This window comes from Talpa europaea (assembly GCF_964194135.1).
Source record: "Talpa europaea genome assembly, chromosome: 9".
NCBI lineage: Eukaryota > Metazoa > Chordata > Mammalia > Eulipotyphla > Talpidae > Talpa > Talpa europaea.
The window spans coordinates 61,776,749-61,802,294 of record NC_140076.1 but is presented as its reverse complement, the minus strand read 5'-3'; the positions used below and the strand labels follow the sequence as shown (position 1 = coordinate 61,802,294).

The following is a 25,546-nucleotide window of genomic DNA, read 5'->3' as shown; positions in this document are numbered from 1 at the left end:
AGATGAAAAGCCCACAGCTAGCATCATTCTCAATGGAAAAAAACTGACAACCTTTACGCTAAGATCTGGTATAAGACAAGGATGTCCACTGTCATCACTTCTAGTTAACATAGTACTGGAAGTCCTAGCTAGAGCAATTAGGCAAGAGAAAGACATAAAAGGAACCTAGATTTGGAAAGAAGAAGTATAAATCTCATTAATATTATATTTAGAGAACCCTAAAAAAAAAAACATGGAAAATTTACTTAAAACAATAAACCATCCAGTAAAGTAGCAAGATACAAAATCAATACACAAAAATCACTAGTCTTCCTATATGCAAATGACCAGGCTGAAGAAGAAGAAAACCATCCCATTTACAATTGCTTCAAAAAAAAAAAAAAAAGATAAATACCTGGGTATAAACCTGACAAAGGAGGTGAAGGACCTATGTAAAAGAAAAATTATAAAACATTGTTAAAAGAAGTAGAGAAAGACACAAAGAAATGAAAAGATATTCCCATGGGTTAGAAGAGTCAACATTATCAAAATGGCCAGCCTACTCAAAGCAATTTACAGGGCAGTCCAATTTCAATAAAAATTTCAATATTGTTCTTCAAAGAAATGGAATAAATACTGCTGAAGTTCATATGGAATAACAAAAGACCCCAAACAGTCAAGCTCTCCTGACTAAAAATGGAAAGAATGGGTGAATTAGTACACTTCCAGACTTCAAACTATACTACAAAGCCAATGGTTTAAAGATTTATTCCATGGGATATATTCGGGGTATTTGGTCTAGCTCCCTCAATTTTGGTTTCTTTATTTTAGCAAGTAAGTAATTTTTGTGAGCCAATTTAGCTGTTTGGATTGGATTTCAGCCTGACCCTTACCATGTCTAATGCCTGTGAATGAAAAATTGTCTTTTATGAGGTCATGGATGAAAATATCCAAGTAATCTGGAGGCAGTGTTGAGGTCAGGAAGAAAGGAATTTCTGAAATCAGGTTTTTGCTTTGTCTTTACTGTGAGTTTTGATAGTGTTTTCTAAGTCTCGGGTTTCCATGCTATTACATATTAGTCTGCCTTTAAGATTTGATTTTTCCGAGTAGAAGGAAAGAGGATAACAATTGAGTTATTTATTTGCTTGCTGGCCCTCCTAAGGCTCTTGTATTGGCACCTGATTGGTGTAAATCATGGAAAAGTGTGCCATTTAGACAAATGTCAAATGCCATTGCCAAGTTGAATTGCAGTATAAATGGTGCTGCATGCTAGTCTGGTTTTTAAAGGAAAAAAAAAAAAAAAGGAACTTTTGGTTATTCTCAACAGTGTTTAAAACATTAGCTTGGATTGTTGCTACTACCTGGTACCTCATTTTTCTTTTTTCCCTGACACCCCCCCTCCCATTCATTATTCTGTCATCAGTTGTGTATTCAAGGACAAAAAAACAAATGTTCCAATCAATCTAAATAAATATCTCACGAAGTATACATCATGCTGAGTGTGAATGTCCTGCAGTTACACCAAAGACTGAACGCTGTCAGTTGTAACAACAGTGGTAAAACATATTGAGTAAATTCTGTTCCAGGTACTGTTCTACACACTTAATCTTCACAGTAGCCCTCTGAACTGCAGGCTGTCATCATTCTAGTTTTGTAAATGGAGGAACTGAGGCACAGGTGATTTGTCCCATCTGCCAGACTTGAAATCAGGTGCTCTAACTCTGGAGCCCTTGCTCTTAGCCCTTATGCCCTTACTACTTCAACTATTTAGTAAAATTCTGTCTACATTGCATTTAGACAAAGACCTATTTTCTATTATCTTTCGGGTCTCCAAGAGAAGGTGTGGGGGACAGAATGCTGGCAGCATCAAGGTGTGTAAAATTTCTATGTGCAATTATCACTGAGATTTTTTTAAGGTAAACCTGCTTTGGCTTTTAGATTGGGTAAATTTTAAACCAAGTTTCTTTCAAAGTCAGGGTGATGTTTCAGACATGATGTTTGCAAATCTTTTCCATTGTTTCCACTACCCTCTATTTGTTATGCTAGAGATAAACCCTTTGGGCTTGCCTTTGTAGTATTATAGCTCAAGTCCTAAAAGAGATCTAAGTTCAGCTCTGCTGTCTGTGAATACTTAGAACTCTTGTAACTCGTGGAAACATTTCAGTTTCAGTCAGCTTTATGAGCTTTAGAGTTGACTACCTCTTCCCCACTTTAGCCCTGAGGGACCTTGGACAGGTTCCTTGAAAAACTTTAGTTTCATTTTCCTTATAAGTAAAATGGCGTGATAATAACTACTTCTCAAGGTAATTGTAAGAATTGAACACAGTATTTGCAGTCTTTCAATAATCATCAGGATGTTAGGACGTTTACTCTTTACCAAAGATTCTGACAATTCTAAATAAGGTGTGCTGTGAGACTCCAGGAATAACTTTACTCTTCATGCTTTGTCACTCAAAACACTTCAGTATCTTTTACCTTCAGTCATATTTAAGATGCGAAGTATTTGTTCATGCCTACCTTTTTCTACAACATGCCCTTTCTAATACCTGTCTTGTGGTATACAGTCATTCATTTATTGAACAGCTACACCAACAACAAAATTAGTGAGCCCCTGAAGTTTCAAGGGCTGCTCTGGCCACAGTTTGCTCATGTTCTAGTAAGTGTCAGGGTGGAGTTCAAAGGAGGACGGTTGATTTAGTTCTCTGTGTAACAGTGGAAAGTGTGTTCTAGGCAGAGAGAACAATATGAGCAAATGCTCAGTGGGATGGGGGGCAAAGGGCCTTCAGAAATAAGGAGAAGACTCTATGTGGCAAACTGCTGTGTCAAGCACTTCTTGAAGCCCTGGATATAATAATTCCTGATTACTTTCAGCGTTGGTGTATTCCACATACATTTCAGGTAATCCCCACAGCAATTTTGTAGGGTAAATACTGCTATCCCGAATCATCAGACATGAAAATGAGGTTCTAGAGATCAAGGCATTTGCTCAAGGGCAGATAAAGTGGAACTCAAACCTCTGTTTGAGGACACCCATAATAACAAGAATAATAAAAATAACACGTATTCTTATAGTGTTGGGTGTAATCCAACCTGCATTGTCCATTATAGTATAGACACTAACTACAGGTGCTACTGAAGTTAACTAAAATAGAAGATTCAGGTCCTCAGGTGTACTAGCCATGTTTTAAGTAATCAATTGTCATGTGTGTCTGGTGACTATATTATACACTGCAGATGAATGACATTTCCATCATCTCAGAATGTTCTGTTAGACAGCTCTTTACATATGTCAACACATCTAATCTTTATAACAGTTCTACAAGGAGAAGAGTATTCAATTTGTGAAAATGGGGTAAAGAAAATGTGGTATGATCAGGCATAGTTTCCCCACTTTTGGGTTAATGGATGGAATGCATGTATAACAATGGTCCCGATAGTGTGGACCACACAGCTTGGATGTGTAAAGGGCTGTTTCTTATAGGCTTGTGTAATTACACTCTATCACTTTTTCACAGTGATGAAATCACTAATGTTTCATTTCTCAGGACATATCTTTATCATAATCAATACATAACTGCACAATGGAATATTATTCAGTCATTAAACGCGAATGAAATCTTGTGACAACATAGAAGAACCTTGAGAACATTAGACTAACTTAAATAAGTCAAACAGAAATATATAAACACAGTGTGACTTCACTTATATGAATCTGAAAAAAAAGAAATTGAATTCGAAGATACAGAAAACATACTGGTGGTTGCCAGCAGTGGGATGTTGGGAGTGGTCAAAATGGGTCAAGAGGGTCAAAAGGTTGAAACTTCGAGTTACAAACTCATGGGCGTGTAATGTGTAGCATAGTGATTATAGCTGATAATGCAGTGTTATATATTTGAAAGTTGCTGAGAGGATAGATCTTTGAAGTTTTCATCATAAGAAAAAAAGTCTTATGACTATGTATGGTGAAAAATGTTAACTAGACTTGTAGTGGCCATTTTGATATACAAATATCTAATCATTATGTTTGTACATCCAAAACTGATATGCTAATTTTATATCAATTATAAATTGCACAAATGTAGAAGCTGAGTCATAAAGATGATAAAAGAAGTCAAAAGCCACATGATGAATGGGTCCATGTTTTTAAGCACAGCTTTACAGTACTTACTCCCATCCTGTATTCCAAGTAACATAAATGAATAACCAAAAGAATAGAATTCAGGTCTTCTTGCATATAGACTGTTGTTTGTTTTACTGCAGAGACAGCATCTTTGATGTGATTTTTATTATTCCAGGAGCTTAAACTGTCCAGACTTTGCATACATGAGGGCAGTGATTTCCAGAAAGCATTCTCCACAGGGCGTCTACAAACCTCTTAGTTTAGTCAAAATACTGCGCATTCTTCCAAACATCAGAATCAGGAGACTTGAGGTGATATGTGGTCTTAGGTAATGCCCAAAATGGGAAAATGCCTGAGTTGCTTATTCCAAGAGGGTCTTCTTCAAGTCCCCAGCACATACATAGGACACCATTTTATTTTTCAAAAATAGGGAAAAACCTTCAGACTACAGGACTGAAAATTTTATTTAAATCCTATCTCTGCCTTTAAATGGCTAAATAAATTTGACTAAGTTACTCTACTTCTCTGAAATCAGTTTATTCAGCTGTACATTTTACTAAAAATTAAATGAAAGCTTTGGTGTTTGCAACTAGCTTTGCAGGTTATAAAATATTTTGCATTTATTAGTATGAGATAAGTATAAGACAAATGCTAGCTCTTGGTATGTTTTTCTTCTATAACCCTTTAAAGTTTTCAAAGCAATATGGCTTGAGAAATTACAGGATAACATATTATTTTTCTTGAGGAATGTAAATTTTATTTTTTAATTATTTTATTTTTTTTAAAGATTTATTTATTTATACAAGCACTGGGTATAGTCAGAAGCGCGGGAGGGTGAGAGAATTCACCAGAGCCAGAGCAGGGGAACAGAACAGGCAGAGTGATGAAACACACTGCTGAGGGGTGCAACAGGCACAGCAGGAGAGGTCTGTCACGCCATGTGGCACCCTCACTGGTGGCCGGGGATGGAACTGGCGCTGCAGAGGCTGCAGGCAGCCTCGCAGCCCAGCACTCCACCGCTGCACCACCAGGGGAGGCCCTATTTTATATATATATATTATATATATATTATATATATTTTATATATATTATATATATATAAAAGATTTATTTATACAAGCCTGGGTACAGTCAAAAGCGTGGGAGGGTGAGAGAATTCACCAGAGCCAGAGCTGGGAACATAACAGGCAGACTGATGAAATACACTGCTGAGGGGAGAAGTGGGTCCAGCAGGAGAAGTCTGCTTGCCATGTGGGACCCTCGCCGGCGACCCAGGATCAAACCGGCGCTGCAGAGGCTGCGGGCAGCCTCGCAGCCCAGCGCTCAACCACTGCGCCACCGGGGAGGCCCTATTTTTAAATATTTTTACATCATTTTTCATTTTTGTACAATGTATGCATTTTCATCTTGGTTATAGTCCTCATACAATTCCCACCCCCCCTTATTTTGATCATACTCCCTTCTCCTTCCAGTGTATCTCTACTTTATAGTTGCTTGTTGATTTTGAATTTTTACTTTATTATAATTAGGATAACGTACTCTTAATCATAGTATTTGTGAAGTCGCTTTTGCTTTTACATAAATAGAGTAGATTTTCGATAAGTGTTTGGGTGGGAAGATGGATGGTTGGATGCATGAGAGAGAGAACAACTAAAGGTGAAAAAAAGAGCTGTTCATAATGTTTCAATTTTTCTTTTTGTTTTGATAGTGATCCCTTGATAGGATCTATGTTCTTGTGAATGTTAAGGGGTAAGAATCATTAAATAGAAGGCCCTGCATTGATTCATTGCCTCAGTAAACTTGTTTTTCATGCTCTTTATTTTTTCCTTTCAATAAAATTATTGAGCAACTACCATCAGCTGAGCATTGCTCAAGGTTTAGGAAAAGCACAGATGAGTATCTCACGATGTTTTAATTTTTGGTGCCTGTTTCTTCCGCTGCTAACTTTGTCCTTTATAAACCTCCTGTGGAATGCTGAATAGACTGGTGCTCATGCAGTCGTGTGGAAGCCCCAGCAGTGCTGAGAGCAGCACTTGTCGAAACCTCGCCATGTGAATTGTGTCCTGATGTACACATGCAGCCGTGGCTCCTCTGTGGGTTGTGAAATATGTTTCTGCAGACTTGAGAAAGCTCCTGCTGCCTTTTGTTGCTCTCCCTGCTCTGCGCCTCTTGTCTCAGGGACGGCCCCTCTGAGCTAGAGATTTTCTCTGCCTTCATGCTTCCAAACAAGGAGACATTTTACCTTGTATCTTAGAAGATGCAATGCTTATATTTGTGGAGAATGGCTGAAAAAGGACTCTTTCCATCTGCTTCTCTCATTGTGAATATGAAGGAATAGTTCAAACTTTCATGTAGTTTCCGAGAGAATTGGGACTGAAACTTAGATTTTCTAACTCTGAAACCTTGGCTCTTAGTAATATCACAAGGTGAGCTACTCAAAAAATTGTATTTCCTTTGTGTAAGAGAATGATAATGTCATCAAGTGAGAGCGTATAGAAAGGAACATGGGCTTTGGAATCAGATAGGACGAGGTCAAGTCCTGGCATGCTTTTTATTTCTAGGTGTCCTTGAGCATGTTACTTAAACACTCTGATCCTTTGCTTCTGCATTTGTTGAAGGAAAGAAGCAAAGTAATATTTAGGTTATAGGGATGTTATAAAGATTAAATGTGATAAAATTTAAAAATGTAGCCCAGGCCTCCCCGGTGGCGCAGCGGTTGAGCACCGGGTTGCGAAGCTGCCCGCAGCCTCTGCTGTGCCGGTTCTATCCCCGGCTGCTCCCCGGCCACCAGAGGAGGGTCCCGCATGGCACGCAGACCTCTCATGCCCCCCGCTGCTCCCCTCAGCAGTGTACTTCGGTCCTCTGCCTATTCTGCTCCCTGCTCTGGCTCTGGTTAATTCTCTCACCCTCCCGCGCTTCTGACTGTACCTAGTGCTTGTATAAATAAATAAATAAATCTTTAAAAAAAAAATGTAGCCAACTACGCAGCCTGTCTTAAATGTCTGATATGTTTGCTAGAAAGGAAGACAGACTCTATCTTTCCCTTGAGAAAGAGTTCAGATGATGATGCTACGATGATGATGATGGTGGTGATTACTGTGGTAGTCTCGGTGATAATGTATCTACTATCAAACAGACTTTCATTTTTAAACATTTCCTCAGTATCAGCACAACTATATTGTTACTTTATGACAAATCTTTTCTGTCTACAGATTCCATTATATTCTCAGTCTAACACCCTCATTCTCAGATTATGAGCATAGATATATGACAATAAAACTGCTAACTGGAGAAGAAACAAGCAAACATCACTCATACATTTCTTCTTCAAAGGTCTCAGAATCCACATCTTTAAGACACCAGGATTTTCAGATTGACAGAATAAGTAAGCACTGACCACCTGCTCTTGGGCTTTTATCTTGGTTTCTAAGAACTAGCAGCTTGGCGTCACACTGCCTGGGCATGAATCCAGCCTTGTTCCTTGTGAGTGCTGTGACCTTGGTTAAGTTCTCATTTCTGAGTTTTGGTTTCCTCATCTACGAGGATAATAATAGTATTAATCACATTTTGTTGTTGTAATAATAAATGAGGCAAGTTCAGAGAACAAGCAAAAAGAGCTCAGTTAAAGTGTGCCCCTCTCTAGGGTTTCTTCCTGTCCAGAAGCTTCTGTGTCCTCAATGGGAAGATGTGTCACTTAGGGTTAGCAAGAAAATTGTAAATCTCTCTAGTATGTAAAAAAGGGGATTTAAAACTCAAAAATGGTGACCCAGATAGTGGAGTAAGAGCTATTCCCTGTGAAGTAAGCCAGAGACCAGCAAAAGTAGAAGCTGCCACTACGCTTAGGCTGGAGGGACAGAGGAAGGAGGTGCAATTCCCAGAGTTCAAGGGCAGGGAACACAAGCACATGTTGCAGCATTGGTGGCCTTGTCAGCAGAGCTGAAGTCACGAAGGAGAAGCAGTCACCTGACATGGGAAGAGGACACGTTCTCTGGCTTCCGCTCCTTCAGCCCTCAGCATCCAAAAGGGCTGACCTTGGCAGACTGTGAGGCTGGGCACTGCCATCCAGAGGCAGCCCCTCCATGTTGAGCAGAGCAGAGGGCTTGAGAGCATAAAATCCCAGAGCTCCCACAGGCTCAGTTGCACATCTCAGTCTCCTGGTTATTGGGACTGCCTTAATGTGATAGCCTGCCCAGAATGTTCCAGAGCCTGAATCCTCCTGCTGCTGGCCCTCAGACCAGTCACAGGGGTTCATAAGTTGCTGTGCTTAGGAAGGCAGAATTTGGAAAAAGCACTGGGGAAAAAAAAACAAGAAAATTGTGGAAATATAAGAAGCCAGTCACTGACTTTTTCTGGTCCCTCTTTCTGGAAAGGTCTGCTTGTGGAGCAGCCAGTGCCTTCAATATCTGGGGTTCTCTGGCTGGAGGACACACCCTCATCCCCCTTTTACCTGAGTCATGCTGAGTAGCATAGACACACTTCCTTGCACCCCTACAGGTATATTCAGCTTCCCCTGTGGTCCTTTCAGTCCTGTGGTGATCTGCCTGCAGTGAAGTGCTCCATTTGATGCTCTTTTCCTCCCCCAGACTGTGAGAACCCCAAGAGCAGGAACTTGTCTATCCTTACATTCCCAAGCCTTTGTGCTGTCACTGCTCTGTCCTAGCAATCGTGGTAGAGGCTGAAATGCTAAGCACCTGGATGAGGCAGCACCAGCTTTGTGCAACTTTTATTCAAAGGGATAGGCCAGAATGCATGATCTTTGAAAATTGCTAGTGTCTTGTGTGCTGGGGGAGTCCAGGGGTGCATGAGACACTATCTTTTCTGGAGGATCAGGAAAACAGTCTGTGCAAGTAGCATTTGAGTTAGGAATAAACTGGGATAGAGGCTGGAGAATGGCATTTCAAACAGAGGGAAGAGCAAATGCAAGGGTCTTGAAGTGGGCAAGGACATTAAGTATTGTAGATCGAGAGCAAAAGTAGCATTGTGTGGTGCTGAGGAGGACAACAGGAACAGTCCTCTCCTGCATCTCCATCTCTTTACCCTGCCCTGGGTGCTTCTCACCTCCTGCCCGTGTTGTAGTCAGGAATGATCACGTCTTGGCTACCACATAATGCCTACTGGTTTTGTGTATAGGAGGGGCTTGTTGGATATTTGAATAAATAAGGGACAAATCTAGGCTTAACCACTCTTTCTGGCATCACATTTGAACTGCACTTACCCAGCAGGTGTCTAAGAATACAATCTATGGGAAGAAGACTGAGTCAATACCATGACGGGAAACGCTCAGTTATTTGGCATTCTTTTAACAGGAACTCATTGTCAGTCATCCTGTCCTTTACATCAAGAGCTCTGCAAAAGTGGTAGTAAGAATGGTGACCTAACGATGTTAGAAAGATGATCATCCAACTATTCTGCTGCCTACTTTGAGGCTGGAATGTGATGTACTCAATCAGACCCCATTCAGCTCTGCTCCTTATTAAGTGTGGCCCTGAAAAAGTCCCTCAACCTCTGTCTAGTTTAATTTCTCTGCAGATATGTGTGGCATGAGTAACGGGGACTTGACAGGGCTCATGTAAAATGGGACTGTGTATGTGAACATTCAGCCAGGGCCTCGTGTTTCCTGAGCCCCAAGTCACTGATTGCTGCTGCTTTGATTATTTTAATTATGGTTATTTAGTATTTCAGTGTCAGACACTGACCAGAATAAAGTCAGAGCAGAGCAGGTTTCCTCGTGGCAGGCAAGTATGCTCTTTTGCTTCTCTTTGAGCTGGGCTTACACAGGGAATGCTTTCTCGATGTGGTTTGGCTGTTAAGTAAAAAGGAATGATTTATACTTCTTTTTAGCTTTCTTTTCCATTTTTCATAAAGAGGGTTTTGTTTTTGCTTTCTCATAGGAGTGATTGGAGCAGATGTGAGGGGGCACGGCCTTGCCTGTGAGGGACAGCCAGTGACGTCACGGCTGGCTGTCATCTGTGGAACATCTTCTTGTCATATGGCGGTGAGTCTGCCAGGTTGAAGGCGGGGCCACCACACTCGGGAGAGGGGAGCCAGGAGGAGATCTGTGGGGCCTGTTCTTTGGCCCTCTCAGCTTATCCCCTTTCTGCCTCCTGCTCTGTCTAGCCGGAAGCCCAGCCCTCCCTCCTACAGCCTTACTCAGATCATCTTTTTCCAGGGGCCAAGTCTTTGAAAAATGTGGAGAGGCTTGAATCTGCCTTTGACATCACCCTGGCCAGAGAGCCCAGGAGGGAGGTATGAAATCAGATCCAAGGTGGCAGCGCCTTGCTCACAGAGGGATTTGTCCCTAATGGGAAACCGAGGCTTCTCTGCACAAGGGTGTCTGTTTTCCTTGGCCACTGAGCTCTCTCAATCAATATAAATCCATCTCCCTGGGAGTAGCCTGATGATCTATAGAATTAGGCTGCGTATCATGACTTCAAAAGAACACTGATAAGCAATTTTCACTTTGTTAATTTTTCTCCATGAATTAGTGGAAAGGCTTTCTCCAAGATTGCAGTTAAAATTTAGTGCCTGCCCTAAAATTTATATCTTCTTTAAATGCATGAGTCTGAAAGCATTCCATTTCGATAAGTACCCATTTCTACCATATTTTTATTTAAAAGTCATTACTCTGTTAAACTGAGATGGACGACTCCTTGGATCTTTCCCAGATGAGTGAAATAGTTGGGGGGCGGGTGGAATGAATGTAAATGGGGGAGGAGCAGGGAGATGAGTGAGGGTCAGAGTGGAATTCATTCCAGGCCCAAATCTGCAATTGTGGATGGATTCGTGTGCCACAAGAATCTCTGTTTAGTTGCTGTAGGCACTAGTGAGCCTTTTTTTTACTCTTCAGTAATTTGGTCGAGTAAATATTGATACTTTAATTTATTTACTGATCCCTGCCCTTGTATCTGGAGCTGTTCTAAACCTTGGAGACATCAGGAAGATGCGGGACTTCCCATGGTAAGAGAATTGTAACAATTGTTATAAGACAATATGAGGCCCCCAAATATATATATTCAGATTGAACTTGTGATTTGGAGTGCCTGTTGTGTGCCAGCCATTGTGCAAAGTGTTTGCACACAACTTCCCATTTCACTGATTGATAGTGGAACCAGCTTGTTGGTGCCCAATCTCAGCTCCTCAGCTTACTAAGTGGGGGTGCAGTGACAAGGCACTCAACTGTTCTGAGCGTCAGATACCCTGTCTACAATATGTCAAGCTTTGCGGTAACCTCTCTTGTAGTCTTGTGATGATGGGATGAAGTTGTGTGATATGTTCTACCTAGACTGAGCCCTAGAAAGATCAATGGTGATTACTAACAGGTACTAAGTTTGACCGAAGGGATTCAGTGACAGGGTCCAGGCTGAAGGGACATCTGTGCAGGACTTTAAAGACATAGACTGCCTTGGGCACCTCTCCCCACCAATAAGTTCCTTTTGTTTGTTTCTCTGCACAAAGCTTCCATGGCCTTTCTTTTCCATGTTGGCCTATTCTAAGGCTTAGGTGTCCCTAAAGGGAAGATCTGCAGAAGGGCAAGGCTCTTCTTGCAGGAGTTGTACCCCAGGACAGCCAACCCTTGTTTCCTTGGACATGGATCTAACCCAGTCAGCTTGTCTTTATCGATTTAACCTATTGAAATACCTCCTATTTTCATAGGGACATATAAAATCCAGTTTCTCCTGCGAAGTCTGAATTCAGACACGTATACCCCACTCAGTTCACGTTTCTGAGCAGAAGCAAATCTAAATGAGTGTGAATGACTCAGTGAAGTCTGCTTCGTAGTCTCCTTCAATTTTAAGGTGGATGATACTGCCATTGTCCCCCTGTATCCATTTTATAAATGAAGCAACAAGAGATTTAAAAAAAAACTCCAGTGTTTTCCTATGTTCACAAAAGTAGTACGCTAGAGCTGAGCATTCCCCTCTAGCTCCATGGGATTCCCAAGCACATCCTCCTGATGCCACTGTGTTTTGTCCCCATAGAAGAATGGAGAGCATGTGCTTCGGTATCTCCAGTGGGAATTTGAGTGACTGTTTATGCACCATTTGGCCTGAGGCTAGCTATTAGCTTCTCTGAGCCTCAGATTCTGTGTCCATCACAGAAGGGGTGACAATGCCACTCTCAGAGGGCCCTGGATAACATGAACTGCATATATACATACCTAATCCATAGTGCGCACTCAGAAATGGGCATGATGCCCATTAAACTTTCCTTCCATGAAGCAACTGTTTGGGCTTTAATGAGTTTGATGGGCAGCTGCAGTTGGTTGCAATGAATGAGGGCCATAAAATGCCATTTTATTATGGTTGTGTTGTGCTGAAAGTCAAGTCCCCACCTCCACCCTGCTTTGTACTCAGGAGTGGGAAGGGACCTTCTGGGCCAAGGGGATTAATCATCAGCTTTAATGTTATGTGGTGAGGGCGAGACTGTGGTCATGCTGGCATCGGAGGGTGCCTTTGATCTTGCTCAGGTGCTGGGTGCCCAGCGAGCCAGCAACAATAACACCTTTGTGAGGTCGAGGAGGGGTGCAGGCCTGAGGAAACACTCCCAGGGAAACTCAAGGACCCCCTTTGTTGTGGTTCTGGCAAATAAAACCACCAACTGTCAAGAAAAATTCACCAAACAGAACACAGGGAACGAAGGGGACTCTGGGTTTTTCAAAACGTTGTTTTCAACCTTGTTTGAAAGATTCTCTTTCTCCTGTCTGCTCAGTGTTGATGTTTCCAATTCAGTGGGGTTACTGAGACAAAACTCTCATGAACATTTTATGCTTGCCCCAGATTCCTAGATCACCCAGCATGAATGAATAAATGCATGAACAATTGAATGAATGAATGTCCATGTACGCAAGTATTGGCAAGTACTTAAAAACTCCCTTCATCCAAGTTCCTGCTACTTCCAGGAATCTGGAGAAAAAGCCTGAGGTTGAACATAAGACTTACTAATCAGGCCTTTGATATTTTAGAAGATGCAAGTGCAAGTGTGGGCTGCACATTTATCTTCGTTGTAGATGATTTAATTAACAGAAAAAAATACTGTACTTTTTTTTAACTCCATGAAAGCAAAGCTGCTGCCTCAGAGTTAATTACTACCAAGTCACCAAAACCCAAGATAATACACAGCAGGGGTTAGCCAGAGGTGGAAAAGTCACAGGGTCAGAGGCAGCTGATCCTCCCCATCATTCCAGCACCCCTTTTCTCGAGCTGTCAGATCAGCTTGTAACTTGGCAACTTGTCTTTCAGTTAACATGTCAGATGGGGAGGGACCCCCGGGAAGAGGGGAAGCATTGACAAAGTGAGGTTTGAACAGAACAATAGTTGGTGAGAGCTGAGAATTACACCTGCATCTTAAAATCACTCAGAACTGAAATATTTGCAAAGTCTTAGATGAATGTAGAATGGTGGTTCTCTGTCACTTAGCAGGCATAGATTTTCACCAACATGGACTCACATGTTAGCTACGTGAGTCTAGGTAAGATGCTTCATCTTTTGATACGTCCATTTCTTTTTCTCAATTTGTATTTTTTAAAAGATTTATTTATTTTTGCATACAAGAACTGGAGTGCAGGCCAGGGGAGTGAGAGGTGAGAGGATTCACCAGACACAGAGTGGGGAACAGAATAGGTAGATTGACCGAAATACACTGCTGAGAGGAGCAGCAGGTGAGACAGGAGAGGTCTGCTGCGCCATGTGGGTTGCTCCCCGACTGGGGATCAAACTCGTGCTGCAGTAGCTGCAGATAGCTATATAGTGCTGAGACTTTAACTCCTTTTGCCACCAGGGAGGCCCCAAGTTACCTCCCTTTCTTTATCTGTTCATGTGGGCAATAGTATTTACCATAAAGTTGTTTTGAGGCTTAAATGTAACCTTCGTAAACATATTGGCTTTGTACTTACCACAAAATGCCAAACAGGGTGTTAGTATTGAAAATGATTTGTGATGCCTAGAATGATCCAAGTGGTAATCAGGATGAACTCATGTTTAGCTTAACTCTACATCGAGATATGTTGAGACATGTGCAGGTATACAAGTCAATAAACAGATGTCTCCTATCCTTGACAGCTGAGAGGCCTGTGATGAGGATGCCCAACAGCTTGTTTCTCCAAGCACACCTGTTGACCAGATCATGGTTTCCAATACTGTTCTGCAAGACAAAGAGCTGAGACTCCTTGGAGAAATAGTTAATCCTAGTGTTATAGGGCAGGGAGAGGGGCAGCCCAAACCCCGCAAACCTGCCTATTCTAAATGGGTTCTGCCATCCGCCGCATCAACACAAAACATATGAGACTTTAATGGGAAGGAACTTTAATAAAACTAGGAAACAATACAGGTAAGGCAAAGAGTCTAGTTTCTAAATGAAGCATCCAGAGTTACCCATCCCCTCGTGGGTAAAACTCCGTCCATATGGGATTGGCCCAGAACAAGGCCCCAAAGCCTGCCACAAGTCTAAAGCATCTTCCAGTGGGGACCCACAGAAAAGGGTCAGAAACAACCAGACAAGCCCAGAAGGAAAAGAGCAAAATCAACATCAAGATAAAAGCTGCCATTGTCACCTCCCCACGGGTCTCACCCACATCTGTGTCACCCAGTCCACGACCAAAAGATAAGCGCAGTTTCTTCACGTGTCTCTAGGCTCCATGCGCCTCCTCCAGGTCTCCTTCTGGCTCCATCCTGCTTCCTTCCTTCCTCAGTCTCTTCTGCAGCTTCTCCTCTTCCTGCTCAGCTCCACCCTCCCTTGGGTGGGGCAGGGAACCTCCCCCTTTCCTGGGGACCACCCTGTTACACTAGGACCATGGTAGATGCTAGATGAGATGAGCGTGGAACATCGTATAGGACCAGAGTATAAGGAAATGCTAAAAATATATGAAATTTTTGTCAAAATAACACTGAATATAGCTGATGGAGCTTCCAGTGGCAAAACTGAAACAATTTGAGCAGCAAAATTAAGTAGTATTAGATTATAATGCAAAGCATAACATAAATGTTGTGAGTCCATACTGATATAAATGATTAAGTAAATAAATTAGCAGAAAACATAAATCTTGTTTGCAGAAGAATTCCAAGAAATTATGTCAATAGTCCCTTCTTGGGGAAATAAAAAACACCCCACTCTTTAAATATGGACTGTTTAGTGTGACTTCATTCTAAAGAGGTCAGTATAAAAAGGGAGAAAAAGTAGTTTTACAGTGGAAAAAGGTGACAAATACTATTTCAGTAGGGTGATCAAGATCACCTTGATAATATGCACCATTAATACAATGTGACAAGAATGGCACTGACTTTTGTGATCTCCCTCCATAAACACTATAAACCACAGCCTATTCATAAGAAAAACATCAGGCAAATCCTATTTAAAGGACAGTCTGTAAGATACCTGATCAAGGTCATCAAAAAACTGTCAGAACTATCAGGGTCATCAAAAAACAAGGGAAATGTAAAAAACAAGGGAAATGTAAGAAATTTTCAGTCAAGTGGAGCTTAAACAAATGTGAGCAATTAAAAGTTCTGTGGGATCCTACAACAGGAAAAGGAAATTAGCATAAACTAAGGAAATCTGAATGTGGTAAGGCCTTTAGTTAGTGATAAGATGTCATTGTCATTCTTTTAGTGTAAAATATGTACTTAAAGCTATTAATGATAATGGGAGGTGGGTGTGGGGAATATGGAAACTCTGTACTGCCTTCACAAGTCTTCTGTAAATCAAAAACTATTCTAAAATTAGTTTATTTTCAAAAATCATTTGTTAAATCATTAACTCATTAGGAAAACATTTTCTTGTATTTGCCCAGTTAAGGGCTAAGGCTATTAAGACAAATGAAAGTGTCATGCTTGCCTTTATTGCGAAGGGCAGAGCAGAGGAGATGACTTCAGCACAGCATGGTAATTACTGTGGTAAATGCATAACTGGAGTGCCTTGGGAATATGGAGAAGGGCCTGTCTGAGTCTTCCACCTACAAGGAAGTTTTCCTATAGAAAGTGGTATTTGCATGTCCTGACCCCACCAGGACACTCTTCCTGCCAGTCCAATTTTAGGCAGTAGACTCTGAAATTCCTCCTCTTCTCCACTTTGTTTTTCTCCCTTGTGTTCACAAAACCTTCAGCTGACTTCCACTGAGGCCTGGCTGGGATGTGGGTCTAGACAGGCCCATGGAGAAGGCATCCCAGGAAAGGAGAATAGCTGCAGGCCCTGAGGTAATGATCTGCTTTTGACATGATACCACAGCAAATGGGGAGAGGGCACCTGGGCCCAGTGTCTCTGCCCTGGTGTCTTTAGCAGGTAGCTTTTTCAGGGGTCAGTGAGAGAGATGGAAAGGGAAGGAATTTGGTTATAACAAATAGCAACATTGTGACCCTACCGCCCACCAGTGAAAGGATTGGGGTGCTCTGCTCTGCTCCCTCTTCATTGACCAGGACCTGCACTGGTGTCCCTTTAGTACCCAGCATTGTTCAGAGACTATATTGAGGTAACTGTGGACCCTGCAAACAGACTATGTGCTCCACATTGATTTGGTGAGGAAAGGGTCAGTGCAGTTCAAGGAGCAATAAGAGACATATCATGCTCTTAGGAAACTCAATGGATTCCTCTCCTGGCATTTGAGGCGGGACACTTCTATGCTGTGCTGGAGATCAGCCTTGGTCATTATGGCAGGCAACTGTCAGAACTAGCCCCATCAACAGACACTGTGCTAAACCTTTACGTCGGGCAGTCAGCTGGAGGATCCCATGAGCTAGGCAACTTTATTGTCCCCATTTCACAAGTCAGGAAACTCAGCCAAAGAGTAGTTATGTGTGTCACACCATGTGCAGGAAGGGGACATTTGTTCGAACTCTCTAAGGGACTGACTGCAGAGTCCCTATTCTTCTCTTTCAGTTAAATAGCTTCTCTCAAAGGCTCAGAGGAGGAGAGCAGACTCAGGTCAAATGTGGGCAAACGTTGTCGCAGACAAAGTAAAGTTTTGAACAACTAAGAACCTGAGATGCTAAACATCATTAGTCATTAAGGAAATGCAAAATAAAACCACAGTAAGTCTACTACGTGCTTATTAGAAGGGTCAAAGTTGTGGTGAGGATGTGGGGAACTGAAACCCTTACATGCTGCTGGTAGGAATGTGAAATGGTGCAGCTTCTTTGGAAAACAGGAGTATCTTAAAAATCTCACCTGTGCGATCCAGCCATTTCACTCCTATAAAAGCCAGGCAGGACCATCTGGTCCCATGTTTCTGGAGGGCTACCAATGTCAGGTAGAGGGCCAGCAATGTCAGGTAGAACAAGGCATCCTGACACAAACTCCTTGTGGCGAGTGGGTCAACGGCCTGAACCCAACTTTTCACAAAAAGTAGCCACTGGCCTGGGAGAATGGTAGATGCAGCAGAACAGAACAGCATAACATGAGCAGCCATGGAGGGTAGTATTACTGACACTTATCATGGGCTAAAAAGAGTGAGTATATTATTTTTTGAAATCTTCATAATAACCTGGTGCAGATATCAGAGTTGTCCTTCCATTTTATGGGGACTGAAACGGAGGCTCATATAGAGTACTTACCCACTATCACAAAGCTAGTAAGTTCTAGAGATGGGCTTCCAACTCAGGCTGTCAATTCCGGAGCTCCTCTGTCAGCTCTCAGCACAGATCTGACATCTGCTGTGGCCTGGGTTGGCCACATGCACACATGCTTTGTGGAAATGGGGGTAGAGCGATTACAAGGCCGAGCATCCCCAATGCCTGATAAGAGCTGTAAAGAAATTAGGGCTGGATAGAAGCTCAACCACACTGCTCTCATTTTCCCTTCTTCCCTCTCTTTCAAATCACTGCCTTTCAAGAGGCCACCAGCCTTATGATAACAATAAAAGTAAACAACATCACTTGTCACCATCATCCCCTGGGAGGAGAGTATTTATGAGACTTCTTATTTATTCTTCCCTGTTTCCCTGCTGCTCTGTGGTCAAATACTGAATTAAGCAATTTGAAGACATGCAGCCTTGCTTCCCAACTCTGAAGATGTTTTTGTATTCATTTGGAAGAGCATGAAATGAAAACCACATTGATTCCTCCCCCATTCCTATTTACCACTCATCTCCTATGTGGATGACTCTGATACTGTGGCTGGTGAGGTGACCTAGCAGTGACAGAAGCATGTGTGCTTTTCCAGAAGTTCACGTGACAGTTCATGAAAAAAAGATGCTGACGACAGCCATGTAGAGCCCTCATAAGTATCAGGTACCACCCTGAGGGCCCCGGTGCACAGCCACTCCTGTGCTCCTGTGGGCCAGTGGGCCTTCCTAAGTCTGTGCACAGATCTAGTGTCATGCTTATCATTTTATCATCCCCATGAACCCTGAGCAGCCTATGAAAATCTACATTATGCTCTTTCTTTAGGGCACATAGTAGGTATTCAACACAGAGTTTAAATCAAATTTACCTAAAGAGATATGCTAATTTGATAGCAAGTAATTTGTATCCCTAGTGAAATAATTAGTAAACTTCAAACCACAATCTCAAGGATGTAAACCTTGAATCTTAAAAAGAAAAAGAAATGCTCTCAAAGGGAAAGGCCAGTCAGTTTTATGCATGTTATGTAAGGAAGAGAAATTTGTTGAGGATAACTTTTCAGGATGAGCGAGGGATGTTTTTATGCTTAAGAGAATTGATACCTAGAATTGATGAAATAATTACCATGTGCTAGCTTCTCTGCCAGACAGTCCATATATAAAATTTCTAATCCTCACAATAAATTCGTGGCATAAATTTATGAAAGAAAAAGATGTAGAAGCATGTTTCCCATCAAAATAAAACGTAATACTAGTATATTCAAATTAAACGAAAGTTGAATATCATTAGCAAGCAGTGGCCCATAATGGCCCATAGAGTACATTTTTCCATGAATAAGATGATGGCACTGAGGTCAGAGATATTGCAGAGCTAGGATGTGGCAGGAGAGCCAGGGTTGGCTGGGTTCCTGGCCTTTATTACCATTTCTTACAAATGTCAACATGGTACAATAAGTGTATCCTGCTTTCTTACTCAGAAGTGAGCTCAATTTTGAGTTCTGGTTTTAGAAATAGCTGCTGGACCCTCAAAGGGACCACATAATCCACAGTGCTAATGTTGAAAAGAGAGAGTGGGCCCTACCAGCAATGCTTGGGGTGGTAGAGGGAGACAGGGTGGTTCTGACTCCTTAAGAGAAACCTTACGGGTTGGATTCATTTTCTTGTTTATGAAAGTGGCTGTGATCATAAATAGACTAGTTTTTTCTTGGTGATTTAGAGTTTGTGAAATGCTTTGTGGAAGTAGATGCCAGAGTAACTCTGTGAGACAGAGTATCTGTTGTTTCCTTTGAAAACGAGACGCTAAGGTCCCACTATTAGTAAGTGATTGGCCAAGGCTCAAATACCTACCTGAGTAAGCCCCTGAGCCAATTCTACTGCGTCTCCACTCAACTCATCTTTAGTGAGATGGAGGGGTCCTGCAGCTGGGGGACGTCTGGCTCATCACAGGAATTGATCGTGCATTACTCTTTACTGTAGTGACTGCAAATTCTCCATTGAACTGCCAGCCAGTAGTTCGCTCAATGAATGGATACAAATGTACCTCGGGATGGGCTTAAAAACATGTGGGTCCTCAGGTCCCATCTTTATAAGTCAGTAAGTCTTATATGAATCTGGAATTTGGGGAAATCTGCTTTAAGCTTTTTTTTGAGTGGTAGCCATATTTCCATCATTGTCCTCAGGGCCAAGCAGGGCATCTTGTACATTGATGTACTCTAAATTTGCCTTTGCTGAAGGTAAGAGTGCAGTAAGTGAGTGTAAAATTGGTGTAAGATGAAGTATGTCAAGTTGGACAGGCCAGTCCCTGCCAGTTGAGGGCATGGAATCTGCATGACTTCAAAAGAAAGTCTGTCTTGGTAAGCTTAGGTACAGACAGGCTAGGAAGTCAGCATTTGAGACTGTTGGAATCTGCCAACAATTAGAGACTGTAGAATTTTTACTTTCTCCTGAAAAGCAGGATGAAGTGACACAGTGAGACCTCATTTGCAGCTCTGTGCAGACAAACCCAGAAACCGAAACGCAGACACACCAGAACTCAGCAGGAAACCACAAAGGCCTATGTTCTTTCAGTGTAAATAGGAAGTCAGAGTTTACTTCTGAACCCACAGTGCCTAGCCGAAATGCAGCATTTAATCCAGCTCCCTGCCTAGCCCTGCCCTGAGCCCAGGGACAGATGAAAGATGATGCCACCTGGGTAAAAGCATTTAAAAATGTTGATCAGGGTATGGAGCAAGCTGCTTTTGTTTGTGGTGGTGAATATTTGGGGCACAGGTGCAGTTTGCACTTGAAAGCATTAATTAGTCTCCTTGGTTTTCCCTGCAGTGATATCTGAAACCCCCATTTTCCTCTACAAAGTAATCTTAATCCACATGCATTCATAAAGCAGTTGCCATTGACAATCTTCTTGCACATATCCCATCTGTGGACCTTTGGGTCCAGGTGCAGCGTAGTAGACCACTGTGTACCCTTAATATGTACTCTGTTAGATCGAGCCTGTAATCTCATTTGATTACCACCATTACATTGGAAAGAAATAAGTAGTATACAAATGGTCATCACCATCTTAAGATAAGGGTTATGTGGTAATTGAGACAGGGGTTTTAAAGTTAGATAGGCTCTGTGTTCACATTCAGAATACTTAAAGCTTCATATCTAGCATGTCTTCTTTTATTCAGTCAACTGTTTTGAAGCATCTACTTTGTTCCAGGCATTGGAGTAAAAATGGCAAGCAAAACTAGATGCCCACCTTACAGTCTAGTGGAGAAGATAGATGCTAAATAATTAGAGAAATATATAATTACCTTGAAAAGTGTTTTATGTTTACTCCCTGCTGGTGGGAATATAAATTGATTCAATTACTTTGGAAAACAACATGGTGTTGTTTGATAAATTTCAGCAGGCACATGCCCCGTATCCCACCAACGCCATGTGTAGGTAAAAAGCAGGAGGAACTGTTGCACCTGTGTTCCAGAGACAATACAATAGTATCCATAGCATTGGTGTTCATAGTAGCTGTCAACTTGAATCAATCAACCCAAATTTTATGGTAGAATACATAATTAATTGTGGGGAGGAGGGAGTAGGATCAAAATAAGGGGGGTGGGAATTGTATGGGGACTATAACCAAGAGGAAATTGCATGTATTGTGCAAAAAATTAAAGATGATATAAAAAGTATATAAAATCAAATAAAATTTAAAATAATCATATTCCTGCAGTGCTGCACCTATTGAAAATGAATGAGCTACAGTTACAGGAACAACATAGATGAGTCAAACAACTTTATGTGAAAAGAATAGGAAAGAAGTGCAGGATTATTTTATTTATGTAAAGTTCAGAAAAGGCAAGAAAAATAATATATTTTAGGAATGTTTATATAGGCACTAACTCCAAAAAGACAAGCAGGAGACTAATTGCCACAAATATCAGGACAACTTCAATTACTATTTGGGGATGTGTTTGTTGAGGAAAAAATGCCTTCCAGACGGGCTTTGGGATGCTGGTATTTACTGTGAAGGATGCATGAGTTTACTGCCAGTCTTTCACATGTGCACATGTTTTTCACATTATTCTGTATGTATAAGTAAATGTTATAAAGCAGAGAACACTTCCAAAGCATAAATCCAAGTGACTTACACAGATTGAGGTGGTTGGCTTCTGTATGGCAGCCAGCTCGGTGGATAGACCAGGTAAGACAGACTGGAAGTCAAAATTTGAGAATAGTACCAGGTAGAATATTCCAGCAATTAGAGATTGTAGAATATTTGAACTGAGATAATTTGATTAAGTAACTAAGCAGAATCTGACAGGGAGGAAAGGGGTTTTGTGTGTGATGCTTGAGAGAAAAGTACCCCCAGAAGAGAATACTACTGGATAATGGAAGGGAAATTGGGGATTTGGGGTGGTGTAGGAAGTAGGAGTAATACAAGTTAAGGCTAGAGAGGCAGTTTGGTGCAGGACATACTGAGTTTGCAGGCTTCATGAAGGATTTGATGTTTTGTCTTAAGAAAACCTGAAAGAGTTTAAATACAGTGGGTATCATAATTGAATTAAAAAGGATTGAAATAATTGTGCTTTGGAATACAGTTTCAAAAGACCCAAGAGCAGATCCTGGGAGATAAGATAGAAGGAGTTCAGGGTCAGGGTGAGAGTTGATATCATGGTAGCTTGTCTGAGATTATGGCAGGAGAGATAGAAATGTGTGTATTTGAAAGTTGCTTAGAAGATAACATCAATGCCGATTCACAATTCAAAGTGCTAGGGTTGTAGGGTGGATGCAACAGAGGATTTCTCTGCAGTGTCTTGAACAGTCTGCTATGATAAACTGCTGCTCAGGAAGCAGAGATAACTGAATAGACAACAGCAGGGTTTCAGACATTTCTTAACAGAATAGCTATATGGAGATTTTTTGTTGTTGTTGTTGACACAGCTGTATGTTTTACACAGAATTTAAATGTTTTATCCTTGGCTCTTATCAAAGGTATACACACACACACACACAGTAGTCATGGAGGCATATTGCTTCTGTGATAGCCCTGCAAAAAAATGCCTAACCTGAATCTCATCGTGTGGAAATGCTAAAACCCAATTTGAGGGGTATTCTACAATATAACTTGCCTTGCAAAAATGTCAAGGTCATACAAGACAAAGAACAACAAAAAGAGTTCCAGATTAAAGAGCCATGACAGCTAAAGGCAATGGGTGATCCTGAATTGGATCCTAGACTAGAAACACATTTTTTTTCTCTTTTACTGTAAGAACATTTTGTGGACAATTTATGAAATTTGACTGAGGTCTGTATATTAAATAATGGAATTGCATCAGTATTTATTTCTTAATATAATAATTAAATGGTTATATAAGAGAATATCCTTGTTTTTATAAAATACATGCTAAAGTATTTAGGTAGGAATAAATGAGCATAATATCTGCAAGTTACTTTCAAATGGTTCATAAAAAATTTCTACACATAAAATGTGTCTGTGTATGTGAGTTGGTAGGTTGGTAGGTAGACAATGCAAAATATTTTGAGAATCTAGGTGAAGGGTGTAAAAAGCTATTTGTACTACTTTGCAACTTGTCTAGAAGTCTGAATTATTTTTGAAATACAGAAATTAAATATTAAAATTAGCCATATATTGGAGATTATGTCTGTGTTTGCTATAACCATATTGATAAGTTAATATGTTACTCACTGTATGGCATATAAAGTCCCATTGGAGATTTTTTTTTTTTAGAATTTATGGATTGGAAAAGTAGTAAAAGCTGTGCAACTGACCATACTGTTTTCACCCTGCAAACTAGAACACTCAGAGCTAAAAATTAACACACAAGCTAAAATGTTTAGTCTTTTGTTTGTCCTATTTCCCTTATTCTCATTAATCTTACATTATAGCTTTTGTTTATGTGTTGTTCTGATATACTTGGGTGTTTAAAATAACTTAAACCTTTTCTATTAATTTCCTGTAACTGTTAACAAATTACTACAAATTTGGTGACTCAAACCAGTACACATTCATTTTCTATAGTCTGGGATGCAAGAAGTCCAAATTTACATTCACTTAAGTCAAGATCGAGTGTGGACAAGACCTTATTCCCCCTGGAGGTACTAGAGAGGTATCTGTTCTTTACCTTCTGCTTACACCTTCTGGTGACTGCTGATGTGTTTTGACTTATGGCCATATTGCTTCATTCTTGGCCTCTCACTGGCATTCATTGTCTTCTCCTCAGCAGTGGCCAAATCTCCCTTGGCATCTATCTAATAAGGATTGATTGACAGTGTACCTTATATACGGTCCAGGCTTATCTTCCCATCTCAGGATCCTTCATTTAATCACATCTACAAAATCCTTTTTTTGCTGTGTAAGATAATATTCATGTGTTGCAGAGATTTGGACATGGTTATCTTTTAAGGGAATATTGCTCAGATCTCTCCACCTTTGGTGAAAAGAAGTGGCATATAAGTAAATACACCTTTAAGTAAATAACAGTAAAACTATCTGCTTGGGAAATACAAAGTTTTTCTATGCTCTTACTGATGTATGATGAAGGAGCACCATAATACAAAGGAATCAGATTCCTAAAAAGTGACTTTAATGCAACTAGTTTTCTATTATATTTCCTATTTGGTTATTGCTGGAGCAGAGAAATACATTTGATTTTTTTTAAGTTATCATATCTGCTAACCTTTTAAACACTCTTATTTATTAAATTTTAAAATGCACATGTTTTGTACGCTTTCTGCATTCATAATACCTTTCACAGTAATTTTAAATTACAGTGCTAGGTGATCTTTTGTAATAGAATGTAACAGAAATTCCCCAGTGAACACATACATGCTGGAGGATTTCAATGCATATACTCTACAAAATTGAGGAAATGCTCTTCTATAGCTTATAGGACAGATTACCAGTAGCTGATGCTTGAACAGTAAGGGTTCTATTATTTGACAATCCCATTTCATAATCTGGGGGCTCCATCACTGTCAGCTTCCTGAAAGCAGGGGCCCCATGAACATTGTAGCCCTAGTGTCTAGCACAGTGCCTGGGACTTAATCATACATTCAGTTTTTGAATGAATTAATAGAATAATGAATGAATTGGATGAATTAATAGAAGATTAATTGATTGAATTAATTAATAGAATGAATCAATTAATTGAATGATTTAATAGAAGATATTAATGTCTATGTTGAATGAATACATAAAAGTTGGAAAATTATGTTTTAATGGGAGCCAAAACTCTAGCTACTTTCTGTACCCCTCCTACCATAAGTTAAGCACATTTTGCTGCCATTCTTTCAATCTTTCAATACTTGGCACAGTCAGCTAGTCATTTGACATATGAAGGAATAAATGAATGAGTCAGTCACAGAACATTCTGCTGCTGGCTGTTGGACTCTGCCCCTACATATTCACATTTATTTGAACTGAAGCCAGGTGGTAAAGATGATTTAATCAGGACAAAAATAAAATACTCTCTTTAATGGAATAATTGCTTATTTCATTTTCTCCTTAGAGTCGACCATTCATCTCATGCCACTGCCTTTCAATTTATATATGTTGCCTGTGAAGTATTGAAAGTGGAGATTCGGAATAAGACAAAAGTGCTCACAAAACACTGTTTTAATGTATTTCTGAGGGTCCAGATTTCCAATACTACGATGGAGAGGGGTGGGGTGTAGTAGCAGCCTTAAAGTTTACATCCAGCTAGAGTTGAGTGCTTGCGTGATGATTTATCCAGATTTATTGGTAAATAACTGAGGGCGGTTGGAGATCATAAAACAGGCAATTAGGTAAGTATATCTTAGTACTTTTAAATACTTTATGGTGGTTTGATCCTATATGTATTTCCATTTCATAAGGAATTTGATTCATTAAGTTACTTAAAAGTAATACCCAAAGC

General features: G+C 40.7%; 1 protein-coding gene across 2 annotated transcripts in view; it reads left to right on the top strand.

Moving 5' to 3' along the window:
- Window positions 1-25,546, top strand: part of FGGY (FGGY carbohydrate kinase domain containing) — a gene marked incomplete at both ends in the record, with an annotated part of 393,087 nt that overhangs the window by 206,187 nt on the left and 161,354 nt on the right. For both annotated transcript variants that reach the window (XM_084243991.1, XM_084243992.1), the window contains one exon: window positions 9,991-10,094. In XM_084243991.1, coding sequence (XP_084100117.1) covers window positions 9,991-10,094 — 104 coding nt within the window. The remainder of the gene's footprint in view (window positions 1-9,990; window positions 10,095-25,546) is intronic.